This window comes from Microchirus variegatus (assembly GCF_963457635.1).
Source record: "Microchirus variegatus genome assembly, chromosome: 4".
In the NCBI taxonomy this organism is placed as follows: domain Eukaryota; kingdom Metazoa; phylum Chordata; class Actinopteri; order Pleuronectiformes; family Soleidae; genus Microchirus; species Microchirus variegatus.
In genome coordinates, this window is record NC_139805.1 from 10,398,064 (window position 1) to 10,421,948 (window position 23,885).

The 23,885-nt window shown below is 39.7% G+C and overlaps 2 protein-coding genes across 2 annotated transcripts; both read right to left on the reverse strand.

Moving 5' to 3' along the window:
- Positions 1–5,348: 5,348 nt before the first annotated feature.
- On the reverse strand, positions 5,349–6,497 carry LOC310925768 (N-acetyllactosaminide beta-1,3-N-acetylglucosaminyltransferase 3-like; the record flags this gene model as incomplete). Its single annotated transcript, XM_083887784.1, has 1 exon — positions 5,349–6,497. The coding sequence occupies one exon, from the start codon at positions 6,495–6,497 to the stop codon at positions 5,349–5,351; it is 1,149 nt and encodes a 382-aa protein (XP_083743910.1).
- A 12,675-nt stretch (positions 6,498–19,172) lies between these two features.
- On the reverse strand, positions 19,173–23,163 carry LOC310925770 (potassium voltage-gated channel subfamily V member 2-like; the record flags this gene model as incomplete). The annotated part of the gene is made up of 2 exons (XM_083887787.1): positions 19,173–19,457; positions 21,916–23,163. 2 exons carry the CDS (start codon positions 23,161–23,163, stop codon positions 19,173–19,175), a joined length of 1,533 nt encoding a protein of 510 aa, XP_083743913.1.
- Positions 23,164–23,885: the final 722 nt, after the last annotated feature.

Consider the following 23,885-nt stretch of genomic DNA (forward strand, 5'->3'; position numbering starts at 1 on the left):
GAAAATAGTTGTTTTTTTTACATACAAGACACTGTTACACAGTTCAACCTAAATATCTGCCAATTATGTACTGTATATTTTTCTTTATTCAATGTGAATTGCACACCCCCATGAACAGCTTAAGAAACACTGGGCTGATAGTGAGCTAGTTCCTACACATTTTCCATTTCAAAATTCCATACTTTTCCAGACTCAAATTTCCAGACTTCTCGGAGGATTTTTCAGTCAATATTAAACATCTGAATACCAATTGTTAGATGCTTATTATGTAAATAAATGCTTTTAAAATCCTTCACTCATTCTTCATGAAGCCAGTCCTCAGAAAACTTGCATCGACCCATGACACTGTCGCTGCCGACAACAGGTGGCTGGCTCGACGACACGTATGGAAAATAATAAATGAGAATCTCAGTCAGTAACACTAACCATGGTAACTCGACACCTTTCTACAGCCAACTTGATTAGTTTCATATCATCTACAGGTAGGCTATGTTTGCGTTAGTAACTTAATGCAACTTGTTTTGATTTGTATATTAATATATTTAATTTTAGAAAGTGAGATAATAGTCTGGAAACAACACAAAAAATTTTCATACTAATCCAGACCTGGAAATTACTCAAATTAAATTCCATACGTTTCCATGCTGCGTATGGGAACCCTGAGTTTTAAATGTCCAACCAAAATCACTTTAGCATACATGGTTGTTCATAGTTTAGAATTCATAACCAGTCCCAGCAGTGATTTAAACATAAGTTGTGTCAACATACAGTTGCAATTAGAAATATTCAACCCCCACAACTTAAAAGACATTATAGTCACACGGATGAAAGATAATGACAATAAGGGACCAAAAAACTCATTAATCAACAAACAATATTTATTGATACTATATGAGTTACTTTGACAACAGACATTGACTTGAATTTACTTTGAATTTAAACTGAAAAATGTAACTCTTAACATGTGCATGCGCAGTATTATTCAACCACCTGCTTCAGTATTTTGTGGTACACCCTTTAGCTTTTATAACTTCTAGAAAACTGTTTCTGTAAGTGCTGACAAGCTTTTTACTCCTCTCCATTGGAATCTTTGCCCGTTCTTCATGTACAAAAGCTTCAAGCTCAGTGATGTTTGACGGCTTCCTTGCTGCAACTGCCTTCTTTTAATCCCACCAAAGAATTATTTCTAATTTATATCTGGTGAATGAGAAGGCCATTCCAGGACGTTCCATGATCTTTTACTCAACCAAGCTTTGGGTCAGTTAAAGGTGTGCTTGGGATCATTGTCTTGCTGGAAAGTCCAAGGATCACTAAAGTTCAATTTGTTAACAGAAGCCATCATGTTCCTCTTTAAAATGGCCTTGTATTTCTGGGAATCCATAATGCCAGGTACACAATCAAGATTCCTGCCACAGAAAAACATCCCCACATCATCAATGACTTACCTCCATGATTGACTGTGGGGATGGTCTTGTTCTGGTCATATGCGTGGCCTTTCACACGCCAGACATAAAGCTGGTCCATATGTCCAAACAGTTCCAGTTCGGTTTCATCAGTCCACAGAACTGTCTCCCAAAGCTCTCCCAAATTCCCCCTGGCATATTCTAGTCGAGTTCTGATGTTCCTTGTGGTCAAGAGTGGAGTGCGTCTGGTCATGACGTCATCAGGTCATCACATCATAGTTGTGCTGACAAAGTTTCTAAGGGCTCTTGATGAAATGCTGGGCTTTCTTCTACGGCCAGGCAGGTTTGCAGCTGTTCCATAAGTCTTTAACGTCCTTATGCCTATGCATAATTCTCCCAATGGTGTCTCTTGGAATATTAAATTTTTGGGAAATGTTCTTATACCCAAGGCCCTTCAGGTGCCATGAAATCGCCTCTCAGCTTTTGTGTAAGCTTCTTTGTCTTCCCTATGATTACAACTCACCTTCAATACCTTCATGGGTGGGGTTTGCATCACAGCTGAAGCAAATGAAGGATCATTCCCATGTTTCAACTCCACTTTAGGCCATAACAACTGTTAGACAGCTTTGAAAACAAGAATATTAGAGGTTAAATATTTGTTATTTTACTAAAATATACTGTTATACACAAATACTGTTGATTTTATGTATCACTCAACTCATGAAGAAGTAATTTAAAGCAGAATCTTGCTCTCTTGCTTAGCAGCTTTTCTGAGGGAAACCCTGCTTATGGATAGTTCTTCTTTCTTTGTCTTTATTTGCATTTGTATTGCGGTAATCCAAAATTAACTTAATCAAGTAATCAAGTTACATTACTTTAATATTGTGGTACTTAGATTACGTTACTGACTACATTTTTTAACAGGTAATTAGTAACTGTATCGGACTACATTTTTAAAGTAACCCTCCCAACCCATATGATATGCAACAGTATACAACAGCAGGGTAAGTGCATGTACTACAATAGAACATGCATGAATGAAAGACAACAAAAGACTAACCTGGCTTTTCTGACTTTAACTTAATGGTATGTATGGCCCATATGTGCATTAACAGTATGTATAATGGTACATTTTCAGTATACATCTCACAATGTTTCCCCCCTGTTACATTTTCATTTCTATATATTCATTTGGGGACTCCACAAGTTTGGATGATTTGCATCATTTTAAACTTTGGCCAAGTTTGATGGGGACAAATGACACTTAAACATTCTCGACTGGAAAGAAATATAAGGAGACATACTGTACATTTAGACAGGTTTATTCAGTAGACAGTTTGAAAAAGAAAAAACAGCAACTTTGTTTTTTAAAAGCATAGCCTATAGTACTGACATTTGATTGTGTGATAGTTGCACCTAACCCATGATATATGCTTTGATTCCTGCAAAACATCTTTTTTTAATCTTAACAGTGGTTCTGTTTGAGTAACATGTGTATAACAATCATCCATACAAAAATAAAAAAAAACCCTACACATTTTGACTCATGCCTTCATGTGAATGTCGAGACAAAAGAATATTAATAAGTAAATAAAATAAAATGAGGACAAAATAATAAGACAGCATCTGTCTTACTAAACCCTGAGAAGTTTTATGGCATTATAATATCCCTGCACAAGTCAACGTTTTAACACTACAACTAACTTCACCACCCTGTCTTTGTTATGCCTCCACCCAGCAGTCACTTTGCAGTTTACATTCATGTCTGACCGGAACAATTAATGTTGAGCCTGTGATTAAATCTACTGAAACAAAATGTGTATTTTATTTGTGTGCGGATTGTTATGAAGCGACAGTGATTTTGATCAACCCATCGTCTGATCGTTCACCATCGAGCCAACATTTGTGACAAAAACTCACAAAAAGTTCCTGAGTCTGAAAACGTAATGTCCACATTGGCCACACGTGTCACGGGTGCAGAGATTCACATAAAGGTGTGACCATTGAGTACAATTTGGCACATTTACACGTGAATGTACATTAATGTGTACTGTCCCTAATTTCAAAATAATAAAAACACAAAAAGTGAAGTCGGTAAGCAAACTGACGTTTTGTCATTGGTGTTTTTTGAAACAATAATGAAAAAATAATGATATAATCGTGACACGCTGACAGAGTAAACACATACTGTACTGGACACTGGTGAAGGCCTACAAAAAAGATAAGGTTAAAATAATTACAATACCTAAGGTCAACAAAAATAAAGATGCAACACTTGTTTTTGCTACCATTTTCCGTGAAATCAAGGAAAACGGTGTAAGATTTCCTACATACAAACAAAAGGCTAATTTCTCCAATATGGACCAATATTCCTCAGGCCACAATCAGTCACATGATCAACAATGCAATCAAACCAGACACTGACAGATTGTCTTTGTGACGCTTTAGTTCAGTGTCTAACAAAGGTGTTGCACATTTTTAGTGTGGCCTTTTATTGTGACCAGTCCAAGGCTCACGTGAACAAAAATCACGCTCTTCCATCAGCATCGTTATATGCCTCACCTGCCAGGTCGATGGATGACTGTAGTGCACACTAATACAGAGTCTAACACATTTGTGACTCAAATCTAAGAGACATGAGCCTTGAGTTTGCATATTTTGCGTCAATTCATGGAAAACGGGATCAATACATGCTGTGTTTAAAGTCCTCCTTAACCTAACATAAAACCCCTGAATATAAACCACTGAGCAAAAGATGAAGTTACTATGTCGATCTTTATATATCCCATTCTCTCCTGTCAATTTGTTGTTCCTTATCGCACGTCTGTTGCTAATTTTACATCCGATCATCACTTATGAGACGGTCTGCCCTGCCTGGATGTTTTTCACTTGTGCCCAATTATCCAATGTTCTCTTGAGTATTGAGTCTCTGTGCTCCTGTTACCTGGTGTTTCCATTTGCCTTTGTTGATTCGTTTTTTTTGTCTATGTCCCCAAGTTAATAGTGTGGTTAGGTTTTTTTGTTGCCTGGAAATTCTTTTCTTTCAGCTTGTCCCCCTCCAGGGGTCACCACAGGCAGTTGATGATCCTCATATTTGATTTGGTCGAAATGTTTATGCTGGATGGCCTTCCTGACGCAAACGTCTCATTAATCCAGGCTTGGGACCAGCACAAGGAGTACATTGGATGTGACTACCTTTAGCTGTAGCTGTAGCTCAACGTAAAGTGTCCAATTAACAATGAGCAACACGGATTGGGACTGACAAGGACTCAAACCAACAACCATTTTGATCAAAAGCCAAGTTGCCTTTCTGCTTGGCTATGGGCTGCCCCCCATGAATATTTGTTTTTTTGCTTTAACAAGGCAATCAGAGATGACAGACTTCACTCCATTCAAGCAACAAGCCTATGGCGCCCTCTGCTGGTCATGGGGGCAAGTGGGGAAACAAACAGACAGACACGCAGAGCTGCCAAAAACAATACTTCAGTCCCATTTTTGTGAGGTGAAGTAACTATCCTAAGCAACCCTAACCCTGATGGTTGTAACTACCACTATTCCAAAATAGTTTTGGAGTTTTACTGTAAAGGCTTACTTGCTATTCGGCCAGTCTTTGTTGAGATTGGTGTCCAAGGGTTCTAATATAACAATCCCAAAAGTAGGATATGTTTCTATGAGATTTGTGTCAAACTATTTCAAACTGTATTTGAAAGTTTTTGCATGAATTTGGTACAAACTGTGCCATAAATCGGTTTATATTAGTTTTTATTCATTGTCAACTAAATGTGAATTGAATTCGGACATTTTATTTAATTTAAATATAACTTCGCATAAGCGAGAAAACGTCTGGATGAATTATTAGAATGATGAACTTCTTCTGACCTGATACCAACCCTAGAGTTGCTTAACTGTGTGCAGCATACTGTCACCACTACAACCACTGAAATATTAACATTTCAGTTTGGAGTCATGTATTCTTTGCCACATAAGAAATATGTTACCTGGAAGGAATCTGTGCACCAATAACATGTCTTTATAATAGCAAGGGTCATATTTATCCACTTTTCTGGAGGGAATGTTTACTCCGGCAGTCTTCACACCCATATGGGAAAAAGGCTTAAGTCCTGCTTTGGCCAGGCACATCCCCATGTAAACATCATCAATAGGAAGAATGGGAATGGACTGAGACATGTTGTATATGACCATAGCTGTATAGCCAGACAGGAGGAAGCCCCCACCTCCACAATAAGGGGGGTATGAATTTGACTCTTGTACTTGAACAGGGATAAAATATTTGCTATGTGGGTTTCTGATGGGTCCAACGTTCTGTATCAAATGGCCGACAAAGAGGTGTTTGCTTCCATCATTGTCCTTGAGACTTTGGAGATACTCCACCATGTTGTCTGTGTTGGCAAAAACATCATCATCACCATTAAACAAGAAGCGAGCGTTCGGACAGGTCCTCTCCATCCACTCGAGGAAGAGTATCTGCTTCAGTGTGAGGTTGAAGAACGTGTCCACAAAGTCCCATTGGAGAATGTCATTGTACTCATGATGCTCCAGTTCAAGTAGTTTGTTCTGCCTCATTTTTTCAAAACCAGTATCAGTTGTTCCTGAGATGAAGACTCTGTGAATCTTCTTACCATTGTGTAGCCTCTCTTTAGCCCAGGTTTTGCGCAGTACCTCTCTGCGTTCGTAGTTTCCGGGGGAGCTCTTAATGACCAGAAGGAGAAAGACATCTGCAGATTTATCCGCTCCTCCACATTTGTCTGGAACGTCCAGCAGCATGGGGAAGTGCCGACAGTGTCGATAGTAAAGAAAGTCTTTTATATGACCAGGAAGAGAGCTGAAATCTGTGATGTTCACAGCATCTGTATTTCCTTGACATTTTGGCCAGGGGTAGACATTATAGATTTGGGGTTTTGGGGTTAATTTGGGGATAATTTGACTGTCCTCCTCTTGTTTCTCATCATGACGGATGTGTTTGTTTATGAGGTGAAGGCTCTTTATTTGGTCACTATAATTCCTACAGAGATTGAGGACCAACACACCAAGACCGACTGCCAGCAAGCAAGTTCTACATCCGATTCTCTTCATCCTTGAATCTCTGCAGAGAAAAACAAAACAAAACACATTTCAAATTAGCAAAAAAAATTTTTTACTGACTTTTTCGGTAATAGTTTTTGAGGAAAGGATCCAGGATATTAGAGCTGTGGTCAGTTCATTTGTCCGTCCTGTTGAGGCCTGCGTCAAATGGAAGTGGCTTGTGGTTTCACTTTAAATGGCGTTCACATGTGAACAGATGCTTCCTGTCGTTTATTTTTGCAGCATTCACTGCGACACTGGTGTTTCCCTGTGAATGTGCAGTGAGACACATTTGTCAGCAGGAACAACCTTTATTCAATAATTTACAGCTCAACGTCACACGCTGAGTGATCCCTACCAGTTTAATTATATCATATAAAGAATATCAGCTTTACAGCCATACAGTGATGTTTAACCATCACTTTATGTTATATCTACATTTTGAGCAAAGTGAACTTTGTCCATCTCTAGAAGGGCATTTAGATTTAATAATATGACCCACATACATTAACCCTTGTCATTACCAAGCTATTGCTTGTGATTACAAAAAAAATAACATGGTATAACCAAAACATTACTGTAACAATGATTACCACAGTCTTGTTACTGATTACTGTCAGCAATGTGTTGTTTTTTAATGTTCTTGTACGGCACCTTGTATCTGCCTTTGTTTGTGTGAAATAAAATGTCCTGGACTATTGGACATTTCCCTCCGATTTATTATCCTCAGCTCCGGTTTGAGTTCCTGGAAGACAGTGTGCTACAATAAATGTAAGATTGCAGTTTCCCGAAACTCACAAACATTTTTTTGCTCTTCATTTGCAACATAATGTTGCAATAATAATATTATTCAGTCCAGCAACGGCAAAACGGGTCACAAGTCTACCGAGGGACATTTTGAGTTATTTACATATTCTGAAAGTGTTATTTCTAAGCTTTCCAACAATGTCCAACACATGCAAATTGATAATATTTGAAGAAGATATGGCCATTAAAATGTAGGCACTCCTCAAACTGCTTTAGGGAGAATTTTAGCCTCAAAGATTTACACCTTCTAGGAGCCAAGAGACAGAATCATCACATTTACATAGAACGACCCCCTCCTGGTCTAAGCTGTCAGTGAAACCACACCTCTCTGTATGAGCACAGACACTACTGTTGTGAGCTACACTGCTACACAGAACAATACATATACAATACATGAAAAAAACTGGACATAATATCCTCTTAAGATTTAAAAAAAATATAGGAAGGTGGGGGTGGCTATTCTGTTATCATTTCTTGTCCTTACACTTGTGTAGTCATACAGTGGTATGCAAAAGTTTGGGCACCCCTGCAACCCCTGTTTGAATAAGACATTTCAGTTAAATATATAATATAGGAGACAATCACAGTGATATTTGAGACAGACAAAGTTTATATGATTTACAGAAAGTGTGCAAGAATTATTTAAACAAAATTAGGCATGTGCATAAGTTTAGGCACCACAAAAGAAAAATGTGCATCGTCCTTTTGCAGAAATAACAGTCCAATTAGAGTCTGGATTCTGGCAGAAGGTATTTTGGACCCTTCTTCTTTACAAAACATCTCCAGTTCAGTTTGATGGATCAAAATGGTTCTTACTGGAAGCAAATGGTTCCAGGTAGAACCTCAGCCCTTGAAGAGTGTACGGTCAAAGTATGCACAGAAAAGAATGGAGACAAAACAAATATAAAAAAGGGAATAGCTGAAAGGTAAATGAATAACCTCTATAACTCGTGAGGCAGGGGAGGAGGGGCATTTCATACAGTAAATCTCAACCATTTGTATATTTGTCATGCAGCACTTGTGCGCTCTGTGGCATAACAAAGCCGTTTATGAGAATCAGGTGATACTTTTGATTGACCGACAACCTTCATAATAACATTACATTTCCAAGGTTCTATTGTGTGATGATGATGATGATAAATGTGTGGGTGTGTGTGTTCTTGTATGGGTATCTTTGTGAGGACCAAAAAACGTATATGGGTCAATGACGTGACACAATTGTGTTCGTGTTCCTATGGTTTAGTTAAATCTAAACATGTTTAAATTTGAAAATAAACTCTCAAATTACTTAAATACATTCACTTTTTGGAGACCTAGTCTAAAATTTCTAGATTTTATCAATTTTGAGAGAATATTCAGAGGATAATGGTAAAAATGTCAACGTTGCGTAACCATAACAAGTTGGTACCAAATAATTAAACTTGTTCAAAAAGGGTGAAAATCTCAATAAAACACATTATCGTCTAGTTTGGCATATTCCTACATTTGTGTTGTTTAACAATGAATAGAATGTATGGAACACCATTGTTCTGAATATTATAACGAATTTGGGGCCAATTCCAATTCCTATCTTAACCCTCAAGCTCAACCCTTAATCTTAACTGGCCCTCAAAACATGGTGTTGAGGGTTATGTTGTCACTTAGAAATGGGACACCCCTTAAATGCAGATACGTCTTCAGACTGTGGGGGGCAGAATAACGCGAAAGCTGCGTCCAGTCTGTCAACTCCAAAAAAGAAGAAGAAGAACACACGATTATTTATTACGATCCGTTTGTCAGTCAAGTTATTAGGTTGTCAGTTAGTTATAAGATGATACTCATACAAATACCACAACCACGGACATATTCAGCTAACAGTTACCACACACCACGGCTTATTGAAAAGTAAACGATAGCAAACGATCGCTTGTCCGCACTGGCCGGCTATTGACAAAAGATCGTAAAATAAAAATAAATGTTACGCAAAAATGACGTAAGTAATCAATAATATGGGCCTTAACTAAGATAATACAATGGTTTTCATAATTGTTATATCTCTCTTAACAAAGAAAATACTTATTTTGTAGCGTACTCGTTTCGCACTTGCACTAGCGTGTGCGCACATTTTTGAGATTTGAGGGTTAAGATTGAGGTTTAAGCAAGGAATTGGAATTGACCCTTGGAGAATTTTGTCTGTCAAGTCAACTTCCTAAATTGTCAAGGCGGTGTAACAAATATCTTCTGCTCTGGGGATGATTTGAATCAATTAGTGGGAAACAGTCAATAATGAAATGGCCAAGCTTCACATGTGGTTTAACATAAATAAACTATTGTTAAATCTAGAGAAAACGTAATACCGTCTGTTCTTTGGAAGGCATAAAATCTACTAAACCAAAAAGCACTTTATCTGCTGTACTGCACACACTAATCTCTCCTCATCTTCAATATTGTGCAGAAGTCTGGGGACACACTTATAAAGGTAACACACACCCACTGCCAATACTCCAGAAAAGGGCTCTGAGAATTTTACATTATGCCAATTACAGAGAACATAAAAATCAAGTATTTATCAAATCAGGAATACTCAAATTATATGATTTAATAAACTACCGCACAGCACAGATGATGTACAGGGCGGCCAACAAAAGCCTCCCTCACAACCTTCAAATACTTCTCCCAACTAGATGTTAGATGTATATAATATATCTTATCTGAGTCCTGTAAACCAAGACACTATGAAATAACAATCACTCAAGATGGAACTGCTGAACTGGTCACTGAACGCAAGTGCTCTCAACAAGGAGTGTGGGCTCTGATGAACCCGAATGCCCGGGCGGGACCCTACTAGTACCGACAAAATGCCCACTAGTAGCACTAGTAAGACATTTTTGACCTCACTAGTAGTACTAGTAAGAGACAAAATGTCCACTAGTAGCACTAATAAGATGTTTTTACCTTACTAGTAGTACTAGTGAGGTCAAAAATGCCTTACTAGTACTACTAGTGGGCATTTTGGCGATGCTAGTATGGTCAAGGAGGCTACTAGTGTGTGACACATGCCTACTAGTAGGGTCTAGTAGTGTTACTAGTGCAGCACAGTGGTTTACTAGTAAGGTTTGATTGCGCACTAGAGGGCGAAAAGTAGCACTAGTAGTGGAAAAAGCGTTACTTGTAAGACACAGTCACTCTACTAGTGTGCCAAATTGTCTTACTAGTGAAGACAAACAGCTTACTAGTACATGGAACTTAAGTCTGATATCAAGGATATCGAATAAATGCTCAAACGGCTTGCCATACTCCTTGGCATGGGGAATGTTCATGCAACATCAGAAGCTGAGAAAGGTCGCCTCTGAGCAGATCAGTGCGAGAGTGGACATCGCCACAACTGGGAGTGCGGTGGCGGGGATGCGCTCTGACATCTCCGCAATACGCGACTACGTGGTGAGAATGGGAGTGGACGCAGCTAAACGAGAAGAAATGGCGAAAGCTAAGCGTTGCGAGAGCTGCAGAAGAGAGGGATGAATAAAAACGGCAGAAACGGGCTCTCTCACCATCCAAGTTAATATTCACACTACTGAAAGGAACTCTGTCGATTGGACAACTTTGTGACGAGGTTACATCCTAGGCAACAAGTCGAGACTGTTGTCACAGATCAATAAGGACACATGTACGGACATACATATAGACTGTTGTCTGTCCCGAGATGAACTGCAGCCCTGATGCTACTGCTGCTGAAACATGTTACGTCAAACTGTCAAAAGTAAAAAAAAAATTAAAAAGAAAAAATGTGTAATGGGGGCAGGACTAGATAAGCTTTTGCTTCTCCCGCTTTCCCTCTCAGTCATGTGTAGGAATTAAAATGATGATGTGTGCTGATGTTGACTCTCAGTCATGTGTAGGAATTAAAATGATGATGTGTGCTGATGTTGATTTAACTGTCATGCCCGAAATAAACAAATCATTCATTCATTCATTCAATAGCCACGGTCCTAACCCAAATAAACCATTTTTATTGATCGTTTTAATCTTTAACTGCGTCATTGTACTTTTCAGCTTACTGTATTCACTTTGTATCGTTAGTTTTGCATTTATTTACAAATCCATGGTTTAAAGCCGAAGTTACCGTGACGTCGGTATTCATGAAATCCGCTAGCGCACGTGATTAGCGTAGGATTACATGAACTCAACCTCAAATTTTCCCTGACAGCCTAGGGTAGGCACTGCCTATGCTGTCTACCCTGACTGCACGTCACTGATAGTTAATATTTCTCCATTTGTTGTGGTTACACCACTTGACATTTTCAGGGGTAATCCATCTTTCCTTTTGTAAAAAAAAAAGTATTAAAAGCTATTTGAAATGACATGAAACCAACAGAAATACAACATATAAATGTTTGCAAGCCTGATGCAAGCTTTTGAGAGAGTCCTCAGTCTGTGAGTTTGCTGACCAGTCTGCTGGGGATGATGGCATTGAAGGCAGAGCTTAAGTCAATGAAGAGCATCCTCACATAGCCCCCCAGGTGTTCGAGGTGGGTTAGTGCAGTGTGGAGAACAGTGGCGATGGCATCCTCAGTTGACCTATTTGCTCTGTAGGCAAACTGGTGTGGGTCGAAGATGGGAGGAGGCTGGCTTTAATGTGCTGCTGGACCAGTCTCTCGAAACACTTCATGATGACTGGTCATTAAAGTCGCTGATGCTTTTCTGGTATTGGGATGATTGTGGCAGACTTCAGGCATGGGGGGGGGGGGTGATGGATTTGGACAGGGACAGGTTGAAGATCTTTGTGAAGACCTTGGAGAGCTGTTCTGCACATTCCCTCAAATGAGGGAGTCTTTGTTTCTATCTCCGTGGAATGCTGTGCGGCCTGCTAGCTCAATGGCTCTGTGGTACCAATGCGTGTAGCCACGTCTCTCTGTCTCTCTGTTTGTTTGTGATGGATCTGGTGTTGAGCATGATGGTGGGTAACGGTGGTTTATGTGGTTATTGCCTTAGCCTTGTGAGTAGTCCAGACCGGCGACCATGCTTTTGCTCCTCTGTCTCCAGTGTTCGCTGGGGCCGGCAACAATCCACGGAGAGCACGGTGTCCTGGTGATCTGCTCTGGTATGTTGTTTGAGTGCAGAAATTCATTCGTAACTGCTTGATTACACTGTAATCTGATTGTTTTCTCAGACAGGATTCATTCCAACGCACTCACATCACACTCCCATCTCGTGACTGTTTCATGACAATCTCTGTCACATCTCTGAGAAAGGTGATTTGTTTATACATGTTTCATTTCTTTACTCATTGTCTATGGTTTTATCCTCCACATGAGGGTTTGCTGGGGACCTGGAGCCAATACCAGCAGACACAAGGTGAAAGGTCACTAGTCAGAGAGAGTTTTTCCTTACCTTGGTCGAGGTTCTAAGGACAGAGGATGTTACCAACTAGGGCTGAACGATATATCGCATTTGCGATAATATCGCGATATGATCAAGTGCAATTTTCTAACCGCAAAGGCTGCGATTATACGCCGTTCACGTGACATGCGCGTGTAAAACATGTGATATAATCGAACGAGATCGTCTAACCACGGACGCTGCACTCTGATCACTCTGCTCCCTGCGCGCTCACATGCGCGCATTGAGGAGGACGAGTCACGGCCCGTTTTTGTGAATGGAATAGGTGAGGGTGGGTCGGTAAGGTAAATACGGAGCTTCAGCCACTGTCCGTGGTGCTCTAAGGCTTCTTTGTAGGATGAGTGAGCACTCCAGTGGCTGTGCGTGTCAATGCGTGTGTGTGTGCGCGTGTGTAGTGCGAACGAGCTTACGCTAATGTTAAGAACGGGGGTGGACACAACAATCAGCCTTCTACACGAATGAAGACGGCATCTCACCCAATCAAGATCCTACACAACAAGCGCAGGTTCAAAAACCTGAGCCGTCTAGCGACACACCTGTACCAGCGGAGAGTTTCTCTCTGCTCCGCTTTTTTTTTTTGACCCTCATTTTTATTATCGCTGCTTTGATGATCAATAATGGACATTACAGCGATGTTTTTGAGCCTAAAACGACGTAGTACACTGTAGAATAGTTTTCACCCCCGCATTGCTGCTGTTGAAGCTGCTTTTGAACGCACTGTGTATATTTTTTTTCATTTATTATTATTATTATTATTATTATTATTATTATTATTATTATTTTATTTAATGACTGTCTAGCAGTTCACAGATGTCGAAAAACTGAGTGTGGTAAAGCCACATATCTTTATAAATATGTGTATATATATATATATATATATATATATATATATATATATATCTTTATAAATATGTGTATATATATATATATATATATATATATATATACATACATATATATATATATATATATATATATACATATATATATATATATATATACATATATATATATATATGTATATATATGTATATCTGCAATCTGCACTTTGTGTGACTTGTGACTGACTTTCATTTAAATGTTTACACCAGGGTTCCTTGTCAGCACATTATGTTCAGATGTTTGTAAGTTCCAAATATACTATTGTGATTGAAGTAGTTAAATAAAAATATCAATCATCAATTCATGCATCACCTCATGTCATCATAACAGAGGTCTGTCTTCCAGGAAAGAAAAGTTTATTTTTAATGTAATATAGTATTGGCCATACTTATGATGTATTGCTTGTCTTTGTTTAATAATACAGAAGATTTAGACCTTAAAAAAATAATCGCATCGCAATCGCAATATTGGCACGAAAAATCGCAATTAGATTATTTTCCATAATCGTTCAGCCCTACTTTTAAATGTATTAAAACATTTTTGAATTGCTCACCATGCAAATGCTTATTTGTCACCGACCCATATACCTAAGGAAGTGAGGTCATTTCTGGGAAGGTGAGGACATTTGGGCTGGTCCTCACATTCTGCCAACTCTAAAAAAAATGGCCTTTTCAGGGGTTTAAGACCTAGTCTTAGCGGTGGGGTTTGAATTAGTTTTGGATTTAGGTTAAGGTTAAGGTTAAGGTTAAGGTTAAGGTAAGTATAAGGGTACGGGACTAGGGAATGCATTATGTCAATATGAATGTCCTCACTATGAATGCTATACAATTACATGTGTACGTGTGTGTGAGACATCTTAAAGGGCCACTACTTCACCCCAAAAAATAAACAGTTTTTAGTAGTTAGTTAGCTTTTTTGGTTCACTATTTTACTATTGTCTAAAACAATTAACACCCCCAAAAAAGTTCAATCAGAAGACATGACAAACTTTCACAATATGATAATGTGTTATTCGATCATCAGACAGTGGATCTGAGACACATGTCACTACAACAGAGGAAGTTGGGATTGAAAAAAAAAATGAAATTGACAAACAAAAGTCCACATCAAAGTCACTTCCTTCAAAGAAAGCAAAAGCCCTTCACCGCTCTTTACTGACCATTTGACCAAATGGGTGAAACTGCAACTACACAGATGCAGACATAGGTACATGTTGGCTTGAAGACTAAACATATCCCTGTATATTAAGAAGAAAATGTCATTAAAATGAATATATATGGAGGATTAAGTGCTAGACAATGGATGAACATTTGTTCATCTTTGATTTTCTGTGTGAGTTTTTGTGACTATATGCATCAGCAGGTCAGTGATTTTTACTTAGGCTGGTGGTTGTCGCGTCATTTTGTTTTAAACTTCTGTAAAAACCTAAAAGATGAGATCGGTCATGCTTTTAAAAAAATAAAATAAAAATGTATTACAAGGTACTATTTCACCAGTGTATTGTCTTCAAAATCGAATCTTAATATGCCAGTGAAGTTATTAAATATCTGTTATGTGAGTTAAAAAAAACAACCAAAAAAACAGTAAATGGACCAGCTAACATAGAGGAAAATAAGGTCGTAGGTTATTATTATATACTAAAATCCGTCGCCATTTATGTCTCGAGAACGTTTTGATTATTGAATTATTGATCCCGGAGGTTCAATAATCATTCAATAAATATCTCTCCAACTTTACCCAAATATATCCAAATGTGTGTTCTCGGTTGACTACGACGGAGTATTTGGGCCAAACTGAAGTGGGATTAAAGTTTATTGGTAGTTTATTAAAGTAATATTTAACGACAATAAAGTCGTTATTTTTCATCAGTATCTAACGTATTATTATTAATAATAAACAACAGTCCACAAAATAGATGATTTCCTCTCTGTGTCTGTGAATCTTTCTTCCAAACCCCAAATCATTTCTTCAATTTAGCCCTAATAATACTGCGTCGTAGTACTTCCCGTTACTTTGAAACGGAAACTTACTTCCTCCCCAGATTTTTTTTTTTGTGTGGTTGTTGTCCACACACTTACACACTTAGTTTATAAACCGAGCAGGATTAGCAGATTAGGAGTGAAAGTTTACCTTTGAAAGCGGCAGCTCCGTCTTCCTGTGTGTTTCTGAGTCTACAGGAGTGATGAATACATTCAGCGGGCATTTCTCACAGCTGCTGTGGTGAGAGACAGTAATAATAATAATGTTGCTAATGCTGCTGCTGCTGCTGCTGCTGGTGCTGGGCGGTGCCTGTGTGCGCTGTCATAGCCACAGATACCAGTGTCCCCGTGGAGACCCACGCTGTCGTGTGTGTCTCTGCTCTCTCTCTACAGTCCGCTTCATGCTCCATTGGCTTCAAAGTCAAAAAAACAAAGGCAGAGACTTGATCCTGGTGGTGCGAGGCTTCCATCACTGCAGATTAAACAGATTAAATGTAAAGTTCACATTGTAAACGTACTGAAGTGTGTGTCTAAAGCAGGGGTCTCAAACTGGTGGCCCGGGGGCCACATGCGCCCCCCCCAATCCATTACATGCGGCCCCCCCACTTAATATCATGTTATAATGAAAACATGGCCCACAACCTCAGCGTCTTTTAAACACAGTGTGTAGCGAGGTGATAGAATATCATAATGTTTTTATAACAGTAATAATAAGACATTTGGTCATAATTATCCCAATATTAAATGTATCATATACAACATTCAATTACATATTTAAATACACTTGTTAAGGCTTGAGCCACGAATGGCAGTGGCTGAAACAGCTCCTGGTACAAATTTTTATTACGGTTGTCCACACAATTATTTATTTAATTTAACTATGTAATTTTTTCTTGCATCATAAATAGTATTATTAAAGGTGAAGTAAGTAGTTTATAGTGACATCTAGAGGAGAGGCTGAAATTTACAACAACGAACTGCTCTACTGCTCACCCCCTCCCTTCCCTGAGCGCTACGGTATCCTCAGCCGTTCAAATGTCGTCCTCGTCGTCTTTCTCCGTGTCAGCAGATGAGGTTCTAGTATTTATTCAGACAACGAGAGGGAGAGGGAGAGGACGAGGATGAGGGACAACTCTTCGTGGCCCTGGTAGAGCTGTCAGAAGCCGGCGAGGGAGAGGGCGAGCTACCGTGGCCATAGCAGACGAAGCGGAGAGCGTGGAGCTTGGAGGCGACTTCCGCTACAAGTAAAGCGACGATTGATTTGTTCTCTCGCGTTTGTCCTTACAGGCTCAAGAAGAAACATGGCGTCTCGCTGCTAACAGTGGCTATGCAACAGCGGCCCGCGACCATGTTATTTTACAGGACTTTTTGAAACACTACGAAAATGAAACAAAAACTATTATACAGCGACTAGACGATGCAGGAGCACATAATATGTATAAAAAAGTGGACTTTGGGTCATATAAACCCATAAATACTACACAGTGTCCCTTTAAGTATACGTGTGATATCATGATGCAATATTGTGAACAGTTGTTTTTTTGCCACTTTTTGTTCTCTCGGCCGGCCTCCTCTTGATGACGATAGATGCGCATTGGCCACCAGGTCATTTGAGTTTGAGACCCCTGGTCTAAAGTATAGTTGTGTGGAATTGTTGAGATGTCTACATCTTCGTCACAATGAACTTTGTAGAACGAAAATAAACAACCTAAATATTACTCTAACAAAATTAGTGTCAGCAATGTGTCGATTTTTTTTTATGTTCTTGTATCTGCCTTTGTGTGTATGTGAAATAAAAGGTCCTTTACTATTCCACATTTGCTTATTATTCTCAACTTCCGGTTTGTGTTCCTGGAAAACAGTGCGCCACATTAAATGTATGGTGCATAAAACTCTTCCAGTTTACATTGAAACATTCTTCAAATTAAGAGTAGAAAATTATAATTTACAAGGATTATTTATGTTTGAAACTGTCAAAGCGAGAACAGATGTTAAAGGTGCATTATGTAATAAATCTAAAGCAACTGGCCATAAAATCCTCCTAATATGTCACAGAGACTCAGGAATAATGTTCATATAACAAACTGAACTCACCAACAACAACAGTACAGACAGAATATTTGCATTAAAAAAATATTTTGCAGACTGCAAATCATGTTTATGTTTTGAAATCATGTTTTCACATGTGGCGCCACCTACCACCGTCTACCAATCATTGCAGTCAGTAGAGTCTCAGCTGCTAACAACCACGGGTTGCCAGTTACGTCAGAAAACGAAACCTAAAAGACATTTGAATGTAGTAACTGTTTTTGGCCACATTCTTACATATGGCACCTTTAAATACAGATGTGTCCATTTTTGGGGTAAAATTATGGAACAAGCTCAATGATGAAATCAAATTGTGTAAAACTGTGAAATGTGAAATATTTACAGCTTACAATGCAAAGTGAAGTGTAGTATTATACATGTAAGTGCATTGTTTTATGTATTTTATTTTTTATTTTTGATGTGTTGTGCAGCCTATTCTTTTTTCAGTTATTGGCATAATTGTGTTAAATTATATAACTTTATTTACTTTTGATATGAATCAAAAAGTAACAGAAAAAAACTTATTCATTCATTCAGATTGCAGTTTCCCGAAACTCACAAACATTTCGCAACATTGTTAAATAAAATGAATTCTTTGAATAAACACTATAAACTGTATGAAAGTCAAAGTGTGCAGGTGGCAGAAAACAAGACAAAACAAATATTAGCCAAAAGGGAAAAGCTGAACAGTAAATGAATAACCTCTATAACTTGAGGCAGGAGAGGAGGTGGATTACACACACTAAATCTCTTCCATTTATATTTGAACAAAGATGAGACTAATATAGGCCTGTGGGGTTTATAATGAATATAAAGTCCTGCTTTAAGTGCATTGTGATTGTACAGTTCACGCCCATGTACAGTTGTGTTAATTTTACGGAACAATAATCTTCTCGTGTTCTCAGGCGTCTGACAGCAAAGCAGAAGTGGTTAAAGTCTTGAGATCTCCAATTGCTCAATGTTTTTGAGATTAACGCAGGTTTTGAGGGCACCTCGCCTCTACACAGTTTGTTTGGTTTTCCATGACAATATAGTCCGTTCTCAACGTGTTTTACACGTGACACACACAAATTAGGGACTCGCTGAGCAGTTGTTGTATCATTAGAATCAGTTAATTACAAGGATTTGTTCAGTACTTCCTCCACGACCGGAGCACAGACTCTGAACAGCACTGAACTGAAATGTTCCAGTGCTGTCGCTAAATACACCAGACTCCTCTGTTAAAGCGACACAAGTTTTCATGATTTTTAGGTCTTTTTAACCGATCTACAGCTTTGCATTGTTCGGTTTTATTCTTGACTCTTCCAGTGACGACACTCTGACCAATCAGTGGCCAGCAGTCTGTCGACATCGCACATATAAGGCTCAGCTCGCTTGGAACCTCGGCAGAGCAGGTACTAAAAAGTCTTGAGTCATATCGGGACTATGTAGTGGAAAAGCAGCAGTTTTTTATTGCCCAATACAGTCATCTGTATCCAACACAGATAACAGAGACGATCATCTGGAAATCTCTAAGCAACGTCCCCCATAAATCCCGATATCATATTTAAGGTCAATCAGTGCAGACCCTGGCTGTACGAGCGTCTTCATCTGACGGATGGAAGCACGGGCCCATTCTGTGCCGCAGTCGCTTCCTCAGCTGTAAGTGTCGCTGCACTGTGGTCGTGTTGCACTCCTGGGACTTCAGCTTGGCATAGTAATCAGAGAACTTGTTAAAGAGGAAGGAGATGGGCATGCCGTTTAAGATGATACCAAACGAAATGCAGCCAAAGGCCACCACGCGGCCCAGGACGGTGACAGGAACCACGTCCCCGTAGCCCACAGTAGAGATGCTGACCTGAGGGAGAAAAGTGCAATTATGAATCAGATGTTTTTATGCTCGCCTGTAAAACACACATCTATTTTTACAACACCTGCACCTATATGAACAGAGTAAAGGACAAAGTCTAGCATAAAGAGAGTCAAACAACATCATGTCAGGAGGAGGAGGGGGGAGAGCAAATGAGGTGTTGATATAACCACTCCATAGTAACCGCTGTGGAGCGATTAACCACATGTTTATTAGTTCCCATCGAGACAAACTCCTCTATAATTTGGAAAATACTTCCTTAAGCCCAAATGTTGTCAGAAATCAATTTTCTGCAGAGATAATGATGTAGAACTACAGGAGCTCTCATCGCTTCTCTGCTTTCAACTGCTGATAATATGTCTGTCAATGTGACGTCTCAGACATGCAGGGACATGTTTGAGTGGTCCAATCACGTCTCTGTGGTCCAATTCAGAGACAGATTTTCATCGCCTTTTTTTGTGTGTTATTTTTAAACCCCCAAAACAAATGGATGATTCATTTTGCATCATAAAGCTGAGTTGGAATTCATAATAAACAAAAGGCAGCTGTTGTGACTCATCAAGTTTACATTTTAGTTCACAACAGTGTTGGTATTTCCTGTCTTTAGGTATTTCATTTTAATTTCGTGCCGTTATTGCAAAGGAGGCCATTTTAACAGGTGTTTTTACGAAAAGAGAAAAACACTCAACAGCCGCTTTATAATTACACTGTTCATTTAGGCACGTAAATATCAAAACAACCCGCTGAAGTTCAAACTGAGCATCGGAATGAGACAGAATGTGGCATATTTGTTAGTAGCAGTCGGACTGGTCAGAGAATTTCAGGAACTGCTCGTCCACTGGGAGCTTTACAGAAAATGATTCAAATAAGAGACAATATCCACTATATATAAATACATCCTCATTGACGTCAGATGCTAGGCTGTTTTAAAATAGTAGAAAGTCTGTCCCTCATTTTCTCTTTCACGCCAACAGGTCGAGGCAGATGGCTGCTTTTCTCTCCACTGATGCCTAGTGCTTGCTCATTGTGTACAGTGCCTTGACATTGTGTACATTGTGATTTGGCACTGTACAAATAAAACTGAATTGAAAGGAAAGGCAACAATAATTCAACCAAGGTATGCAGAAGATTATCTGTGAATAAACAACATGCGAAGACCTTCCAGTTGGGAAAGTGAAGTCTAGGACGTAGGATGGAAGTGGCAGTTAGCTGTCAGGGTGCGACTCCACTGTTTGCAGGAATAACTCAGTTTGAATAAGAGTCTATGTGAAAATGTTCTTCTCATCTGATTTACAATGTCAAATCGCTGACACTTTTGTACATTATGTGATAAGGTGCAACATATTAGCGGATATAGACGTCCTGGAACCAGTGACCTTGTGATTACAAAAACTGACCAGGCAACAGTCGAGTTGCAATTCTCAGGGCCTCAAGATGTTGCGGAAATGTTTGTTTTGCAACTTGAAGACTATTGGCGCTTTTCCACTGCGTACTGCCGCCCCGCCTTGCCTCGCCACGGCTCAACTGTACACGGTTTGTTTGGTTTTCCATTACTATAGTACCTCCTGAACGTGGGCGGAGACATCACAGCACGGCTGCATGAATCTGCCGTAACTTTGTTTTATCCACGACATTGTAAAGCAGTTGTTTTCAGTGCAACTGAATCATTAGAATCAGTTAAAGGTGCATTATGTAATAAGTCTAAAGCAACTGGACATAAAATGCTCCTAATATGTCACAGAGACTCAGGAATAATGTTCATATAAGAAACAGCCCAAATATTTGGATTAAAAAAAGTATTCTGCAGACTGCAAATCATGTTTATGTTTTGGCATGTGGCGTCATTATTGCAGTCAGTAGAGTCTCAGCTGCTGAGCAACGACGGGTTGCCAGTTGGGTCAGAAAACGAAACATAAAAGATCTCGGCATTTTGAATTTGAATGTAGTAACTGTTTTTGGCCACATTCTTACACATGGCATCTTTAAATAAAAAGATTTGCTCAGTACTTCAACCATGACCAGAGTCACTGAAATTAAATACAGCAGCAGGGTTTCAGATGTGGCTCGCCACTCGCAATCAGCAGTGCTGTTGCTAAATACACCAGACTACTCCGTTAAAAATATTGAGATTTTAGACATTTCCTAAATGTTGGAGATTAATGCAGGTTTTTAGGAAGTCTCTTTAACTGATCTACAGTTTGGCATTGTTCAGTTTGATGCTTGTGTCGGTAGTTGCGCTCATGACTCTTTCCGACTCTTTGACGGCACTCGCTAATGGAAAAGCAATACAACCGTGCCGAGTCGAGTTGAAAAGCTCCATTTGTCCATAACTTTAAAACTGATCTGCTGCCGCAGCAAAAGTTCACACTGGTGCCAATCGTATAACCACACACACAGAATAGTAGAACATTTACATTCAACAAGCTATTCTTTCTCTCATACTCACAGCAGCCCACCACCAGGCGTAAGGGATACTGCTGATGGGGGATCCTTCAGTTTCCCTCTCAGCTGAATGAAGGAGTGCCGAGAACGTGAAGATTCCCATGGCGATAAAGAGGAAAATGCAAGAGGCCTGCTGGTAACATTGCCGCAGAGTGAATCCAAACGCTCTCATGCCGGTCGAGTGTCGGGCCAGCTTCAAAATTCGAAAAACCCTCAGCAGCTTGACCACCTTCAGGACTTGCCCGAGATTGCTGACCCGAGCCATGGCGCTGAGGTCTTCCTGTGTGTTCACGTCCTCGGTGTTAGTAAAGGCATCAAAAACCATCTGTAAGACATAAGGCATTACTGCCACCATGTCCACAAAGTTGAGTCCACTCATCAAAAACATCATGAAATCAGGAGTGGTTAATAGGCGTAGTAAATATTCAACGGTAAAGAACACAATGGTGATGAGTTCCACCCATTGCATGTATGTTCTCCCATTAATTGTATAGATTTGGAGTTCCTCCACAGAGTCCAGAGTCATTGCCATGATAGAGAGGAGCACACACAGATTAGAGAGCACACTGAGAGCCTTTGCCACAGTTGAAGAGTAGGGATTCTCCACTATATTCCACAGAGTCTTCCTCACGTCCCCAAACATCATGTCCTTGAAGGTCTCGTCGTCGTACTTCACCTGAATCTCAGCCATGAGCTCCCTCTCCACCTTTAGGTTGTCTTTCAACTCATCCACCTTCTCCTCGAACACGATGGAGCAGCAGCGCTGCGTGTCCTTCAGGTTCAGACCCCAGTATGCAAGTTCCTCCTCAAAGTGGATGGGACACATTTCCTGTACGACCCAGAGCACGCCACTTGTGTAGAAATGGCAGATGTGGTGGAAGAAAGCGGGATCACGGTCAAAGAAATACTCATTCTTGCAAACCGAGTAGTCGTCGCACAGAGTCTGGAGTTTGGTTCGGTCCCTGCAGAGAACCAAAGAGCCAATGCGGGTGTTGGGATATTTAATGGCACAGTGTTTGAGAATATGAAACACCTTCCCTCCAACATTAATGCTGATGCTCTGCTGGCAGTCAAGGTTTTTCTCCGTTTTGGAGCAAGGACTATCGAGGTTCTCCAGCGAGCTCCATGCTTTGACCATTTTCTCCTGAGAAAACGGGAACGTTTTGGTGTCCTCCACACACTTTGAGAGACAATTGATGGTCGAGCGGCGACTCTGCAGGCATCTGTGAAGCCGAGCTTTTTCTGAAGTCATGGCAACTGATGTTTAACTCAATAAAACATGAGAAAAAAGGAAAGGAGGAAACACTATGTATTCCAGCAACACAGTGTTTCTTGCTGAATCGCCAGAAATAAGTCCAGCAGGAAGTGATTCCAGTGTTTCCTGTTTTGCCGACTCAGTTGGGGCTAGGACGGTTGTCCAGTTGAAAAAAAAAAGACAGACTGAAGAAGCAACATGGGCTTTTAATTCTTCAGGCTATAGACAGCTGGGGCAAGTAGAGAGGGTTTAATCCACTTAATCTCTCAGGTGTCCTTCCAAGTTTCCTTAAGCAGATAAATATAGGAGGTAGTGCATGTCGGCAAAGGTGCATTTGGACTCAAAGTTGATTCAATGATTTTAAAGAGACAGAACAAATAACTAACAAAGTGTTATATTGTGTTATATGTATTTGAGATCATGACCCACACCCTTCTGATCAACACATCTGCTGTTGACACTTTTAAAAAAGCAGCAGAAATCATTCATTTATCAGACTGGCCTTGGTGGCTGTTGGATGGTTTTATGGTTTTTAACTGAACCTTCACGGAACAATCTGTGACCTCGCTTAGTGAAAGGTGACTTAACTTTTCGCCAATTATTGTTTTATTTAAACATCTAATTTATCTTAAAGGTCTGTGGTAGATACTTCCTTAAACACTAATGCCATCGTCTCCTGTGGCATTTAGAAATGAGTCACTGTCAGCACAGCGGAAACA